The sequence below is a fragment of the Puma concolor genome, chromosome A1 (genome assembly GCF_028749965.1).
Source record: "Puma concolor isolate L17-30 chromosome A1, mPumCon1.1.hap2, whole genome shotgun sequence".
NCBI classification, from domain to species: domain Eukaryota; kingdom Metazoa; phylum Chordata; class Mammalia; order Carnivora; family Felidae; genus Puma; species Puma concolor.
In genome coordinates this window covers 222,535,193-222,552,442 of record NC_141667.1, presented here as the reverse complement: position 1 = coordinate 222,552,442, position 17,250 = coordinate 222,535,193, and the positions used below count along the sequence as shown (strand labels likewise).

At 42.9% G+C, this 17,250-nt stretch overlaps 1 protein-coding gene across 1 annotated transcript in view; it reads right to left on the bottom strand.

Annotated features, from left to right (window-relative positions):
• The window catches only part of WDFY2 (WD repeat and FYVE domain containing 2), a 183,507-nt gene that overhangs the window by 7,064 nt on the left and 159,193 nt on the right, over nt 1-17,250 (bottom strand). Inside the window, exons 9-12 of the mRNA XM_025924453.2 lie at nt 8,339-8,444; nt 4,363-4,464; nt 3,402-3,532; nt 853-961 (exon numbers count right to left, since the gene is read on the bottom strand). Coding sequence (XP_025780238.1) covers nt 853-961; nt 3,402-3,532; nt 4,363-4,464; nt 8,339-8,444 — 448 coding nt within the window. The remainder of the gene's footprint in view (nt 1-852; nt 962-3,401; nt 3,533-4,362; nt 4,465-8,338; nt 8,445-17,250) is intronic.

Genomic DNA, 17,250 nt, shown 5'->3' with positions numbered 1-17,250 from the left:
CAGTGGAGAATAAGGCAGATCTGATTCACTTAAGGGGCAAGGGAACAGACGTATGTTAGGCACCCAATGGGCGCCAGGGATGTGCTGTGTCCTTTCTGTATCTTCCCTCATTCAGTCTTCTCAAGGTCCTCTAAGATGTCTCATTTTCAAAAATGAAGGAACCAAGGCTCCCAGACTTGACTTCTAACTTGCTCCAAGTCACAGAGGCCTAGTGGCTTCGAAGGGGGTTATTGTAGGCACTGCATCCTGTGGCCGCCTCCAAGAAGGGCCCAGAGTGGGCCGGTGCGCCGGGCGAGCCTGTGCCTGTTTGTCAGGGGTGGCGCAGCTGTGGCCCCTCCTGTCCTGGGCCTCTGCTGTAGTACCAAATCCATGCGGTCCAGCACAGTCCTCAGAGAGGCCCTGGAGGAATACTTCTGGATTAATTGATCTCACGGGGGAAAGAGCTCGTTTATTTCTTGTTGGCTTACCTGAGTCCTTCCTTTCCTTCAATGCTCGGCTCAAACCCCACCACCTTCCTGAAGCCATCTCCAGCAGCCCCATCCCCCTCCACTGAATTCTTCAGGTAATTCTTGCCTGTATCTCTCTTTTGGCTGCTGAACACATGACCTATTAGTAACCGTCAAAAAGACAGAGTACGTCCCCAGTAGACTACCCGCTGCCTGCAGCCAAGAGCCACGTCCGATTTTGGTGTGTGAAGCCCGTGTCCTGGCGTGGGGCCTGGCACATAATGGGTTCTCAAAAACACTCTCCGCTGAGAGTAACCTTGTGAGCAGACCTCACACAGTCTTGGGGCTCCGGTATATTTACATAGGGCCAAAGATGGAAAGCTTCTAAAATGAGATGGCATCCTACCTTAATAACCTTGTCAGTTCCAGAAGTCAGTAACCATCCTCTGGTTGCATCGAAATGCACATGCACAATGTTATGTTTACTGTCATGGAAGGTAGCCGTGGGTGCACGTCTGGAAGGAGCAAAGTAAGTTTCCGAGAGTGAAAAGTAGTGACACATGAATGAAAGAGACCTAAGGTGTCATTAAGCCCTAATTTGCAGCCAAATGGCTAAGACTGCTTCACATTATTTATTATTATTTTTTAATGTTTATTTATTTTTGAGAGAGAGAGAGCCAGATTATAAGCAGGGGGAGGGGCAGAGAGAGAGGGAGACACAGAATCCAAAGCAGGCTCTAGGCTCTGAGCTGTCAGCACAGAGCCCAATGCAGGGCTCGAACTCATGGACCACGAGATCGTGACCTGAGCTGAAGTTGGACGCTCAACCAAATAAGCCACACCAGGTGCCCCTATTTTTTAATTTTTTTTTTAAATTTTATTTTTAAGTAAAGTCTGTACCCAACATGGGACCCCAACTCACAACCCCTAGGTCAAGAGTTGCATGCTCTACCGACTGAGCCAGCCAGGCGCCCCAAGACTTACTCACTTTAAAATTACTCTTTATATCTACTGTTAGTCCCTGGGAACCTGTTAATGACTTTTTTTCTTAAGGTGCAACGATTCTTCTCTTCTCCAGAATGGGAAAGAGATGATGACATTTCCCAAAGTCTTACGGATTACTTGTTGCTCTGATAGAGCCTTTGAAAATCTCTATTGATGCTTTTGACAAATCTTAAAACAAACGCCTCAATGCTTTTGCTAAGTCTCAGAAGAACTTGCTGGTACCTGTGCCTATTAAAAACAAAAAGCACACCAGTTACAAAGCCTAAGATACTATTACCATTCTAACTGAAGGGCTGCCTAATCTATTTCCTTGTGTTCTTGGTGTTAACTCGCAGGCTTCTTAGTTTTTCTATGGTGTTCTAACTCTTTAACCGGTAAAACAACCTATCAACAAACATCATTATTTGTTTTGTATTTTTTCATCTGTGCTTTTTTTTTTTTTTGGTAAGAAGGCTTGTCAACTGCCTAGGTTGTCTAGAGGCAAAGCAGAAGAGGCAGGACAAACGGTGACATGGGGAGGAGGGGGAAGGAGGGACATAGGGAAGGAGACGGCTGTCCTCTCCTCGTGTTTCAAGGGGGCCCACTCTGCAGTGGGCTCTCTGAAGACGGCTGTTACCTGTAGCTAAGTCTGCAGCACAGACCTTGAGTATTCTAAAACGGTCACTTTCCAATATTTAGAATTCAAGATTTAGGTTCAATGTGCTGTTGCCTAGGCTATCTGGGTCTGTGTCTTTATCTATTAAATGAAGAATTAATTTAGAATATCTCTAAAGTTTCTTGCAGCTCTCTACTGAAAAGAACTCTCTTATGAATTCCATCACATATGATGAGTGGAAAATAATCAATGAATATAAATGCTTATTGATGCAAGGGCATCTTAATTTATATTTGATATGGATAAATAAGAAGGAAAAAACACACAAATTAGGGTTATCTGTAAGAGAATGCTTTGGTTTATTAATTGCCAAGAATTTCCTTTAAATGCTGACTTCCTCCGGTGCATTTTAAATGTGTTTCTATCTACGTGCCGCTTACAAGACACCTATCTTATACTTAAAACGATTCTACTGTAGACAAGGTACGGGAGTAGGTGGGGGAGAATCGGGCAGGTAAGTTCCTCAGGAGAGCGTGCCGTCATCCATTATATAAGGGGAACGTGTTGCAAAGCATTCTGTTTACTCCTGGGGCACTTTGGAAGTAGCGGCATTCAAGGGGTAACACAGATGTGCCCCTCCACGTACACACCCCAACGCTGACGTGCAGTAACCTAAGGTCCTAGGTTATTGGGCAAGACCAACAAGCAAGACTGAGTAGCCGCACGGCCGGCAGTCCTGGCCTCTTAGGTAAAGTGGCTTAGCGATTCTGGAGAAGACGCCAACTTCTGGAGCCTGTGGGCTGATTCAGCTCCTGTAAAGATACCAGCTTGGGCTAGAAAGTGAAGCTTGGGTTCCTACACTCCTGAGCAACCCTTAAGGAAATAAACAGATAGAAGGGTTTGCTGGAAGAACATCTGTTTGCAGTGCACATGTCCTTGGGGGTGGAGAAAAGCACAGAAGACATGAATTCTTCACGTGTACTCCCTTTTCCTGACTCGTAAGAGAACACGTATCTCTTGGAAGGAAGGAGGGCTTTACCCACTTGCCACGGTCTATATTCTATAAATTTTTTTAAGTTTATTTATTTATTTAGAGAGGAGGAGGGGGTAAGCATGAGAGAAAGGGGAGAAAGAGAATCCCAAGCAGTGAGGCTCAATCCAATGAACCATTAGGTCATGACCGGAGCCAAAACAAGGACACTTAACCACTGAGCCACCCAGGTGCCCCGCCATGGTCTATATTCTAAACCAGCAGGAACGAGGACACCGTCGGTCACGGCTGAGGTGCCGAGGGCAGCTTCCCAGATCACATTCTCTCCTTCACCCTGACAGCCCCGCGCATTGCTGGAACTCACTCTTCATCGGTGATGGCCTCGTGGCAGCTGTCACAGACCCTCACTTCAAACTCGAAGCCCATCAGGGGGATGGAGGAGCGCTTGGAGCTGCACTTGCCGCAGACGGCCTTCCCACACTTGCGGCAGTGGTGCTGGTGGGAGAGAGAGCGCACGCTTGCTGTGGCTCCCACGCCTCTGCCTTACCAGGCTCAGGCGTGGTCAACAGCATTCAGGGGAGGATGTTAAACAAGAGCGCCCCAGGAAACTGAAGGAACACACCAGGCGTGTTCTCTTCAGGGCTCTTTATTCAAAGGAAAGCTGCTGGAAAGACATCTGCTCGTGCCACCGCACCCGCCCCTTCCCCCACCCCTACCACAGCCCCCTTTCGCCCATTCTCGGTCCCTCCCAGCCATCATTAGTATGAACTCCACAGATTATGCTGCTGGATGAAGGAGAACATGAGTGAAGCCCAATTCATGCTCAGGCCATGCTCAGGCTGGGTGACTGACACTGATTTCCTTGCGGAGGACCAAATCCGACCTCGAATCAGACTGAAAATGCTCTATTATTATGAGTAGATCTAAATGACGAAAACTAAGATGGCAGGAGAGAAAGTGAAATTATTAAGAAGAAATAAACACCACTTACATAATTTCATGGTTTGGTACCACTATGAGCTAAGCGTGACCCCTCTAATTTTAAGATGTGTTTCGGCAGACGCCACTAGAATTCTAAAATCACATCCCTTAACTACTTGGAACAAGGCACTACAGAAACTGAACCCAGAAGGAATGAGCTGCAGTCGATAAGGGAATAAATTAATGTGCAGTCACAAAGTGGCTGCAGGGTTATAACTGACCCCCCCCCCCCTGCCCCCCGCACCGTCCCCGCCAACTTCTGCCCAGGGTGCTGGTTCTTCTAAGATCACGGGTGAAGTTATTTCCGCTCTATTACATTCTGATGAGGGATCTGTATCACCCACCTGTCTTAGGCCAATTTTCTTACTGTCCCACATTTGCTTGAAGTTCCAGAAGAAAGGCTGATCACATTTTTGGCAGGAGTCGCTGTCCAACCATTCAGGGGTCTTGTGAAATAAAGCACGCAACAGGACACAGTGAGGAGCAGTGAGGACAATGAACGATTAACACCGATGAAAGTTACAGAATCAAGATGTGTTTACAAGAAACAGAGGTATGATTGCTCAGTTAGTCATTGAAAAAATATTCACTGAAGGCCTATTGTGCGTCGAGCCCTGGGGGACGTAGTGGTGAATTAAAAGAATCTCTGTCATCATGGAGCTTATAACTTATCAGGGAAGACTACACAAGAAAATATTATGAATGTCAATTACTTAAATAAGTGAAAGTGCTAAGGCCTGAGAAGGCGACGCAGAGTACCATGAGAGCGGAACAGCACAGGCTGGGGCTCAGGCGCATTCAGGGATGGCTGGGGCCACACCACACAGAGTTCTGAGAGCCATCGTGACTTTATCACATATTCTCAGATCGTATATCCGCTCTGGCTGTATATAATTATGTGTAACTGCACATGACACATATACACAGCTACCTGTGTGGGAAGAATACAATGTGGCCTCAGTGGGTACTCAGGGAAGCCGCATGTCCACCTTCCACTCACGGCAGGGCCCAGCAAGGGTGCAGGCTTTGCTCTTTGCCTCATGGACCACATACTATCCCACCTCTGTTCGCTATTTCCCAACCCCATCACGAGTACTCGAAACTGTATCAAATGCGTTTAAAAGACGTATTAAGCTTAAAGTTATTCCTTAGCAAATCTTTACGGATTATGCAAATGGTGACTCTACATCTGTTTCTAGAGTTCCATGTTCAACTCTGTACATTTCATCATTTGGCAGAGAGACTGATCTCTTTCCACCTATCACTGAACCCAAGGAACCTGGACAAATATATCCAACTCCAGGGTTTCTCAAAAGTGAATTCCAGGAAACTCCAATGTGACTCGCAGGCCACTTACTATATAAAAGAAGCCTGAGATCAAACAAGTTTCAGAAATGTGGCAAACAACAGCCCGTCCCCTCTCTCTACGAGATTCAACGGACAGCAGCATAGCCAAGGCTTGGAAAGGCTTTTGTCTGTTGATGTAATCCTTTTCCAAAGAAGACCTGTTACGGAACAGATTTGGGGGGCTAGCCTATTCTCCCACCTCCAAGCAGAAATGAACCTAAAGCTATACACACTGTCTCAAAAAAGAAAAGTAAAAAGATGACATTTTAGGAGTTCCAATTCTTGGTTTATTTATTTTGGCAAAACCAAAGAGTTATTAGGAAGTAAGCCTTGATTTGCTTTGTAATTTGCATGCTCTAATCAGTTTAAAGACAGATTTGACAAAGTAATACAAAGTTTTCAGGCAAAAACATTTTATCCCTGAAAGACTTATCTATGCTGTGATTTTTCAAAACACTTATGATGCAGGAAAATTCACAAACGAGTCACATACACACACTACTGCATCTTTTGTAAGGAAGCATACAGGTTTAGGACATGTATCAAATGCGTCACAGTGGGTGTCTATGAGGGGGAAATGGGAGTAAAGATCAGGAAAAGGGAACAAAATCAGCATGTGTGGTATGATTCCATTTTTTATCCACCCCCCACCCCCCGCAATGCTTGTACATGTGTATTTGCAGAGAAAACTATAAGGAAGGACTTTTGCCAACATGTGACGGGTGATATTTCTGGGGTGGGTGACATGTTTTCTATTTGTTAGTGAGCACTGTGATTTTTCTACAAAGAACATGTATTGTATATACATCTAAAAAATGATAACGATTCTTGACAAAACGGGTTTCACGAATAAGAGAAACACAGGTTTAGCCTATGAGATGTCAACTCGATGTGTGCTCAGCCACTCAGTCTCCCTCTGCTCCCCAACGCCAATCACCTCTGACTGCTTCTACTGCTCACAAGCATAGGGTGGCTTCTCTTGTTCACCTGGTCTTTACTTGTGGTGTTTCCTGTTCTGGTCGGAGCACATCCGGGCCCCATCAATCTTTCATTTCAGCGCCATGTCCTTGCGCAAACTCTCTGCTGAGAAAGCCAACAATGGTAACGCCCCTTCCTAAATACCCGGCACTAATGTTCTATCTTACAGCAACTACGATCGAATCCTTCATACCATTTAATAACAGAAAAGACCCACATGTCTTTTCTTCCAGAAAGTCAGCCAGCACAGGGACTGTTTCCTTACAAGTCTCCAGCCTCCTGAGTTAAGCACCCTGCATAGCATTTGCCAGGACCCAGAAGCTCCACAGATACATCTCAGGTCTTTACATTTCTAAAAGATGACCCTTGCAAAAAATGGCTGGAACTATCACTCAAAGAAGAAGATTCAAAACAGTCAGCAAGTACCAAGTGCCCCTTTGATATCCGCATGTCAAAGGGTGTAACTTAAGCAAGATGACTCAAAGGACAGCCCATCAACCACCTGGTTTCATCTCTGGAAACCACATCATTATCCTCTTTGGGGCCTCTGTCCATCAAGGGTGGAGGCTGCATGCACTGATGGAAAAGAGCCCGGTGGCTCCCCCTCTCCTGGTCTGGTCAGTTAGGCCTGGGAAGAAGTCAGGACAGACTAGGTGTGACCGTCCCTCACCCAAAGCAGGCTACAGCACAGAATCCACAGTCACATGGACGGCCTGGCTGGCGTGGTCACCGCACACTGCACCGATTTCCCTGCTGTTACACTGAAGGGGCCAAGCGGTGCTTTCAAAAGCCATATTCTACAATTCCCCACTTCCAAAGCGTAATGATCATTTTAATTAGTTACTAATAGAACTCCCATGGATTTATGGTTTGGGCAAGTCAGGCTTTAATCTTCTTAAGCATTTAATTACTGGCATTTGAAAGGCATTACATTGTGGATAATAGCAACTACTCTCTTGAAATGAGATTGGGGTGAGGGCGTGGAAAGAAGTTGGGCAATTGCTTTTGTCTTTTTAAAGTGTTGCTTTTCTAAGTCTTGCACCCTGCAAAGAAATAAATTAGAAGAATATACACTGTCAGAGGGAAAGTTCACCCCGCGTAATTCTAGGGAAATGAGAAAATGGTTAACTTCAAAGTCCTTGTCAAAGGGGATATTCAGTAAACACATCAGTTGTTAAGATGCTCAAAGATGAAAAAAGAAAACTCATAAAGAAAGAATCCTATGATAAAACTTAAATGTATGCTTAAAATGACAAAGTATATATTTATATCTGGAGAATGGTTAAAAGCACAAAAATAGTTATTTCTGATATTTCTACTAATATCAAACTAAAAAGACTCTGACTTCATCAAGTACCATTTCTCACACATTAGCCACCGTTCTCTAACATAAAGCACATGAGTTTTCTATGCTCCTAGGGCACTTTAGGGAGTAATCGCCTGAAAATAGATGGTTCCCTTTTCCCACCTGAACTTTGGTTATGAATGGAGCAACAGATTCAAAGTCTGAACAGCTTAGTCTCGGTCGAAATTCTTATGAAATCTCTATTGCATGAATGTTACATGCCAATTTGTGAGGGGTACAAAAAATGGAATTTCCTTTTGTACGGAAAAAAATTTTTTAAGGTTTATTTGGTTTTGAGAGACAGAGAGAGACAGAACCTGAGTGGGGAAGGGGCAGAGAGAGAGGGAGACACAGAGTCCGAAGCAGGCTCCAGGCTCTGAGCTGTCAGCACAGAGCCCGACACGGGGCGTGAACCCACAAACCGTGAGATCACAACCTGAGCCAAAGTCGGACACTCAACCGACTGAGCCACCTAGGCGCCCCCGAAAATTTTTTATTCTCTGACATAACATGTCTTATTTCACAGTTTAATCATAAAATAAAGCAGAAATGAGCAGAAGGGGAGGCTGAGGCATTCCTCGGCAGACCCAGAACCGCACAGTCCAGCCCAGCGGCCATGGAGTGGTCCTGTGACCTGCTGTGACACATACCTCCTGCCTCTCCACGTCCATGTTCCAGACCACAATCCCACCGTCACCACCGCAGGAGATGAGCTGCCGTGTGTGCTGCGCATAGGAAAGGGCCTGGACTTTGTCACTGCAAAAGAAAGCAAAAGTCAGTGACAGTTCTGGAGAGCAAATGAAAGCCCTAAAGGCAGGAAGCCCAGCAAAGTCAATCAGTGCGCATGCTCACCCTTGAGCCCCAAGCACAGGTCTTAGAAATCAGATGGAATCAAAATGTTTAAGATGCTGAGGCCCAGGAAGACAGAGTTTTTGTCAGTTACCAACACTTAAGGGAAAAAGCTGATTGTTGAACTCAGTGTAAGATAGTACTATCCCTTTCCTTAATTGATTTATTATATATAAAATCTGTGGCACATGTCTGTGCTGTATTTGTTCTAAAGTCATGATTTTACCTTTTAAAAAAAATTTTACTTTAGAGAGTGCATGAGGAGGGGAGAAGGACAGAGGGAGAGAGGGAGGGAGGGAGGGAGAGAGAGAGAGAGAGAGAGAGGGAGAATCTTCAGTAGGCTCCACGCTCAGTGTGGAGCTGGACACAGGGCTCAATCCCACCACCCTGGGATCACAACCTGAGCTGACATCAAGAGTTGGATGTTCAACCGACTGAGCTACCCAGGTGCCCCTGATTTTACCTTTTATAAGAAAAGTATCCTTTTTTTAATGTTGATTTTTGAAGGAGAGAGACATAGAGTGCAAGTGTGGGAGGGGCAGAGAGAGAGGGAGACACAGAATCTGAAGCAGGCCCCAGGCTCCCAGCAGAGAGCCCAGTGTAGGGCTTGAACTCATGAACTGTGAGATCATGACCCAAGCCAGAGTTGGATGCATAACCGACTAAGTCACCCAGGCATCCCCCCAAAAGTATCCTTTAAGAGTACTGGAGGTCATTCATCGGAATGTCCACTGCATTCCTGCCAGATCGAGGTAAACCATGTTGCCTGAGGTGTGAGGCACATCATGGTGGCTTAAGCCAAAGGGTGCCATTTCTTGGCTTCCAGAGTGAAACCAAAGCAGGAATAGACTTGAGTTTTGCTGACTCTCTATTTTCTCTAGTTTTCATTTCCTCTCTACTCATTTTGTGTTTTATTTTTCTTTCTAGTTCATACATGGCTGATGAATTATTCCTTCTTGGGGAGAGCCAAGACCAGTTCCGTGGTCTGACAATTTGAGCATCACTAACAAAAAGTTATATACATTATTCTCCATTGGGTGAGGGAATAGGAAACTGGCTCCTTGGTTGTTTCTGATTATGTTTTTATGTTGAGCTCAAATCAATTAAGGATTCTGTGCCCACTGGGAAGGAGAACAACTCCTTGAAATCTGGACTGGGGTTTTTTTTGTGTGCTTTCGTGTTTCCTTTTGCCCTGCAGCTGAAGTTGTGGAACAGATGCTGTTAAAGCCCCGTGTGTCTGTGTCTACACTTCAGTAACGCCTGTCCCTCTCGTATATGGAGTGCTATTGTATTTCCAGAGGGTGTCAATAACTTAGATTACAGTATTATTTCTTTTTTCTTGTTTTAATTTCTTTTTTTTAGATTATAGTACTTCTTAAATTATAAGAACTTGTTCTATTTGGCTTATAAAGAGAAACAAATGTTTACAGAAATTCATTCTTCCTAAACTTAACAGAAAAAAAGGAAATTGAGCCTCTAAAACTTTAAGTTTACTAGACTTAAAAATTATTTTACACAAAATACTAACTCAATAACATTTTAAGAACCTAAGTTCAGAGAAATGAGGTTAATTCTTTGGCAAGTGAGACTAGTATGGTTACGTTTTAAAACACAGCTAGTCTTTTTCTTATTTATCAGTGTTAAGTATAACACAAGTGTACAACTTATTTTAAAGGGGTTGATTTCTTATAAGTGTATATAGGATAACTGGTCAAACAAGCGAATATGATGCCTATATAATGCTTAACACTATTAAAAATATAAATTCGTGTTGAACTCAACTGAATTAATTGTTGTGATAAAGTTTCTCTATAACTAGCAATTATGTGTTATGGCACATCAACTTACAGATAATCCCTAAGATCTTTAGGTAACTTAAAATGGATTACTATTAGGTTGAACTAATTGATAAATAATCGTTGGATACCCACTTAGATAATTTCCAAGTAAGTCAGAATACTGAAACTTTGATTACAAAGCATAATATTAAGCTTATATATACTTCCTTTTTATTTTGTACATCCTAGACAGGCTGCAACTTAGGTGAGTCACCAATGAACACGTCCACGCGTGCCACCTTAAGGAGACATAAAAGTGGCATACGTTGCAAGAGAAATTTCTGTGGTGTGCGCTCCTGAGCTTTGCTGGTCTGCTCGGATGCTTGTATGTGACAGCTTTCAATTATCCACATCCTCCCTCCTCCCAATTTTCTCTAGGAGATATACACTAGTTACTTTGGTTAATTATTATAATTAAAATGGATGGTTGAGACTATGCCAGGGGCAGTAATGGAGACAAGATATGACGATGTGCGGGCTTTTGTTTTTCAAAGAGAAAACAGAACAGTTTTGTCTTAAAGCAATGGTTCTCGGACTTTTTTGTCTCAGGACCCCTTTGCACTCTTAAAACTTATTTGAGGACACCAAAGAGCTTTGGTTTAAATAAGTGATAACTATCAATATTTATTGTATTTGAAGTCAGAATTGAGAATTAAAAAACATATCGATTCATTTGGAATTAGCAACGAATCCATTCCATCTTAATATAAATAACATATATTTGATGAAAATTAACTGTACTTCCCAAAGTGACAAATTCTGATGACAAAAATGGCACTGTTGAACATTTCTGCAACTCTTTCTAAATAGTATGTGGCTTTACAGGAGCGAGCCAGATAAACATCTCTTTCTGCATTTATTCTGATGCCACTCGTCATGCAGCCTCTGGAAAACTCCATTGTACATTTTTGAGAGAATATGGATGAATAAGGCAGTTCTAAAGTAAAGTATAAATTTGTTCCAGAATATGAGAAAGAAAAATGAAGGATAAAACTTGGAACGTGAATTTTATTTGCTTTGGTTTACAATACTCGAGTCTGAAAAAAGAGCAATAAAATGCATTAAAATCTTGGCGTAGTTCCCTCAGTTTTGATGGCCTGCTTCCTTGCCTTACTGATTAATGCCTTTGACTACAATGCAAAAGGACATTTTTTACCTTCTATAGAATCTGCCTAGCTAGCAAAGATTTTGTGTGTCACCACAATTATTTTCAGAGCTTTATGTTGACTTGGTTAAAGTCCCAGAAACATCTCTGACAACTCTTTTGATTTTGCCTTCCCAGACTGTACCCTGTCTTTTGAAAAAATAAAATAAAAAATTTGGGATACTTTTTATACCTACAGCTATCTTTGAGATTTCCTGGAGGGATCCTTGAGAATTGTAAAGATGTGTTCCTTTGCCTCATAAAAAGAGAGATGCTATAAATAACTGTATTCGTTTGCTGTGTTGCTATTTTAAGAGTTTCATGGGACGAGTTGTCAGATCACAAGAGATGCTCAGTCTTCCCTAGGTCAAGTCAGTATAGATAAGATGTTATTAATATATAAGTATTTCTAAAGTTGCATATTTTATGGGAGGACCCTGGAGATTAATCAGAGCTCTCATTGTCTATAATATGTTTTCCCCTCTGGGGAAATAACGATCAAAACTCTTGGGAAACACTTATGTAGGCTATCTCAATAGAGAATTTTATTCTCCTCCCTTATGATATTATCTGTCACAGTAAAAAAAAACCAAAAAACCTAACCATTAAAGTCTCTATAATCTATAGATAACTTTTGTTTCACTCTGATGCTTGCCTGAGGGCTCTGTTATAAGCTACAGGCCAGAAAGGAGAATCTCGAGAGTTTCACAGAAAAGGACGACATGTACCAGGTATTTTAAAATATTGCTATTTCAAAGAACAGACTCTCGGGCAAAGGTTACAGAGCTGACACGGCTTAGACAATTTGTAAGCTGTGCTAGTGGACCAAGTCTGGATTTCCTTGGATTTCTGGACTCTTTTTAGTCTGGCTGCAGATGGCTTCATGAATGCAGACTACTAAAGCAAGAGCCAGCAGAACAAGAATTAATTACACAGGACTGAATGAACTGAAGAGGGACATTTTACTGTGGTTATATGTCTGGAATATTGTTAAATGTTCTTTGGATCTATGAGGCTGCCTTTTCTCTTACTTTTTACCCTACGTCTAACCTACAATCTTGTAAACTCTGCTTTTATAAGCTAAAGAAACATTTAAACATGACATCCAGTTTTCAATGATTCCCCCGGAATTAAAACAGTAATACTGGATCCCCTTAAATTTAATGGCAATATATTTATTTTGTAGGTTCAGTTAGCCTCCATCCAAAGGATATGACTTGGCAACCAGGTCTTTACCTGGAGTGTCATATTAGAGAACGATGCTCATCGAATCAGATATGACTAGCCACTTGAACTTATGGCGCCAATGCCTACAAAGTCTTCCCAGGAAAACTGGCCTAGTACTGGCTTTGCAGGGTCCTGGCCTTACAGATAGTAAGGAAACTACCAGGCCAGGGACCTGGCAAATGTTGGCAACCTCGAGGAATTCAACCAAAGCTGTAAATACCACAGGTGAAATATGGTGCAGAATCTTTTGGGCTAGCTTTCCTAATCTTGGTACACCCAATAACAGAGGCTTTGAAAAGCCCAATCCAAGATTCCTTATAAAAACTTGCAGGCAGAAGTTAATTCTGCAGGCTTGATAGTTATTGTTTAATACTCTTTGGCTCTATTATTTGCAAAGCAAACCAAGAAGACCTATATGGCTAATTAACACTCTCACCGTACAATGTAAATAATCAGGCCAAACCTTATGAGACCAACCTTTTGTGATCGAGAATAATCTTTGAGATTATTATGATTATAGGAGGGGTGGGGGAAGAACTATCAGGCAGACTGTGAAGGAATGAAATGGGCAAAAAGAAATTACTGGTATCTTCAAATGAAATATCAGGTAATACCTAGCATACCTTTTGGGGTTGTCTGATTCTGTTACACGAAGTTACACGAACCTGGTATTATTGCAAATGAACCTTTCCAGTGATGATATAACTAATCCCCCTGCCCTCCCCCTCCCACAGAAGAAGCCAATTGTGAATCCACCTACAAATTCATTTCAGTTCTCCATTGTCTATGCATACGTCTGTTCTTTGGGTTTTCCTTTGAACTGGTGTAACATCTTACTAGTCCTTTTAGTAATTAATGACTAATATAAAATTTTCACCGGGTATTTGTTAACAAAAGAGTCAATTGTTTTCTATCTCTTTTAGCTGCTACTTCACACATTTTAAAGTATGGAGCGCCACCATTCTGACATTCAAGGGCAAGAAGGAAAATCTATCTACTTGAACAAACTCGTAACCCGGTGATTTGAACTACATTTCATTTGTTAAGGCATCCTGATACACATCAGTGATCTTGTAAAACCAAAATAAGCTACAGAAGGAACTGCTTTGCCACTCATAGCTGGCAGCAACATTCGGCAACCAATACATAATTTATGGGACTCCAATACTGTTAATATTCCAACACAGATGAGTGGAACACAGTGATGAATGCTGGATTCCAAGCTTTGTAATAAAGCTGCTCAGGGACTTCTTGATTTAAGGATTCACAATCTAACCACCTTGCAGTTAAAAACGAGGTAAGGGAACATCCCCAGGTTCACAGATTGAGGGTTATAAAGAACAAAAGATACCTTCTTCTTACATTCATGTTTCATCTGACATCAGTGTAGCATTTATACTGGAAAGCATTTCAAAACTGGTTACATTCCACGGCTGAGAGCTCCAAGTACTGCATTGCAAATGCTCTTACCGGTGCACAAAAGCCTCACTTTTCACAACTACCAGGATCTGCCAGCTACAAAGACTACACTTACTGGCAATGGCCTCATTTCCCTTCTCACCAGCCCTAGAGGGAACACAGGCCTTAGTAGGCCTAGCTACAAAATTTGGGGGGGGGGGGGGGGGGGAGGGAGCGTCATGCACAATGAAAATGCAGGGCCCCTTGCTAAAAATGTACTAACAATGACATTTGGTGACATGTCATTGTCATGGTGACAGCAAGACATTAACCTAAGCATGGGGCCCATCCAAGCATGGGGCCCTGTGTGACTGCACAGGTAGCATGCCCCTGAGGCCGGTGCTGTGTCTGATGCTTGTTAAGGAAAAAGGGTAGAGAAGCCTTTATTCTTTTTATTGAAACAGATTTTCAGACATAAGGTAACATCTGCTCAAATGTCAACTTAGGTCCTCTTCTACATCCTAAGAGTAGTATAGCAGCTTTCATTTCTTTGATGAAAAGTCCTAGATTACTTGGTGAAAATCTAATCAGTCATGCACCTGCTCCCAGAGAACTCACTCTCTTATATTCAGAGCCCCCATATTCATAAGTCTCCCAAACCTCCAAGGACCAGAAAAGGCTCGTGAGTAATCCACACATGTGAGGTCCCCCGGATAACAGATACTTGGGGCCATCTCACACCAAAGGGACCCTGGATGGATCTGCCTCCCTGGGAATCCCTGGATCACAGCCAGCCTGAACCTGAACATAGGATCCTACTGGGAGTGCTGGTTCGAGATTGGCAACATTTGGCTGTTTACCGGCTAAGACGGAAGATCAGAGCAGCCGCTGCCCTTCTATCTGCCTGCACGTTCCTGAAAACACTGTACTGAGTTCATGCAGTTCTGTTTTGGGTAACCTCCTGATCCTCAGAACAATGAGAACACATTCATCTCCTAAGATCCAAATCAACAGTGACTCCCTCCACTGAGGCTTCCCATTTTTCAGTACAACTGGCAAACTGTCCCACCTCGTCCCCATTCTCATGCCTCTATAGCACCATTTAGGCAGTGGCTGTTGCCATAGTGCCCTTCATATCCGAAGTGTCTGCTATAAAGTCTGGTATATAGACAGAGATCAGTAAACTTCTGTTGAGTGTAATATAAATTGAGGGAGTAGGTACATGTGGCTATACTTCCACTTAAAATGCTATGTTCAGAGAGAAATACAAATCCTATCGAAAAGCTTGATTTACAAATTACTATAATTTTTATTAACAAGAATATTCTTAACACCTGTCACTTACTGTCCCTTACTCTTGTGCTGATTATTTTACATGCATTATATCATTAATGGTTTTTGACAACCTTTGAGGGTTTTCCTTTCCAATATTATCCTTACTTTAGAGATGAGGAAACTGAGGATCGGAGAGATAGAGAGCCCCGCTTAGAGCCAGAAGGGCTGGCTCAAAAACAGCCTGGCCTGATCCAGAGGCCAGCAATTAATGACCACACCACGGGGCACCACCCCTCGGATAAGATTCCACTCTCCGTGAAAACCCTAAGTTTGAATTCTTTGATCTATTATGCATCAGCTAAGTGAGAAATAGAAAAAACCTCTTCCCCTGTATCCTAATAATTCTCCAGTGATACAATGAGAAATGCTCCTAAATCTGAGATTCGCAAAGAGAGAAACCTTGCTCTCTTGACCCTTGCTCTCCTTCCCCAAGCCCAGGAAAGGATGAATGTGAGAATTCTACTTCTTTTCCTAACTTGACAGGCAATTTACCTGATAAAGAGGGAAAGGTACAAATTCTCCCGATGGATATTTATCGACGAATAGCCCCTTTTAAAAAAAAAAATTTTTTTTAATGTTCATTTATTTTTGACAGACAGACACAGAGTGTGAGCGGGGTAGAGGCAGAGAGAGACACACAGAATCTGAAGCAGGCTCCAGGCTCTGAGCTGTCAGCACAGAGCCTGATGCGGGGCTCGAACTCATGAACCATGACATCATGATCTGAGCCAGAGGCTTAACTGACTGAGCCACCCAGATGCCCCACTGACTAGTCCCTTTCTTTACCAAAAGGCTTTGAAGATGCTTGTAACAAAAGTCTTATACATGCTAAGAGTCGGAAGAGAAAAACCAAGAGCTGGGACTATGGAAAAAGGAAGCAAATACACAGGCCATGTGTGCCAACAGCCGGGGCTGTGACCACGTCCCCCGTAACCGAAGATCCCAGTCTTGGTGGAGGGTTCCATCCCAAAAAGTTCATCTGTGCTTTAAATCGAGTTACCGTTAAACTAAATTGCCACAAAGTCTTAAAAGCCTGAGAAAAATACTGCTATAAAGGGAAATTATGGTCATAAAGTTGGTCATGAAATGACAGGTATTATCTAAGAATAAAAAAGGATCTAAAAAGCCCAAGTATCGTTATTAGCTTTGACACGGTGGGCATGGGACAATAAATGTCCAGGCTTATGCTTCTATAATATCCATCCAACTGGTAATGGATACTTCAGAAACATAACTGGTCCCTGAAACTGGAACCTTTTCTTTGCCTTTCCTTCCACAGAGCTAGCACACAATCATGGTCCACTTGCTACAGGGAATAAAAATACCAAAATGTTTCAAATGCAGAGAATATTGTATAGAAGTATACTTTCTTAGCTCTTTTCCCTTGGACTTGGAAACATTTCAGTTACTCTAGTGCTAAAGCTCTCTCTGCTTTGATGGGTTTGTCACACACCAGATCAAATTAGTTGCACAAATGTCTTATTTCTGCTGAAGGATGGAATGAAGCCACAGGACCCAGGACAGAAGACCCGTAAAGCTGCCGCTTCACATCGGGGTCGGATATTCCCACAAAAGGGGAAGGTGGTCTTTCCACTCCTCTGGGGCTCTCTGGTCCGGTCGGCTCTGCCCAGTTCCCAAGCTCACCAACTCGGTGCCTGATTTGGAACTCTGACCACCCAGAGTCTCCCTGAGGGGAAGGTGGGAACATAAGGAATTGTAGGACAGCTAGGGGCAGCCTCGGGCCCCACGAAGAAACTCTTTGGCCTCTAGA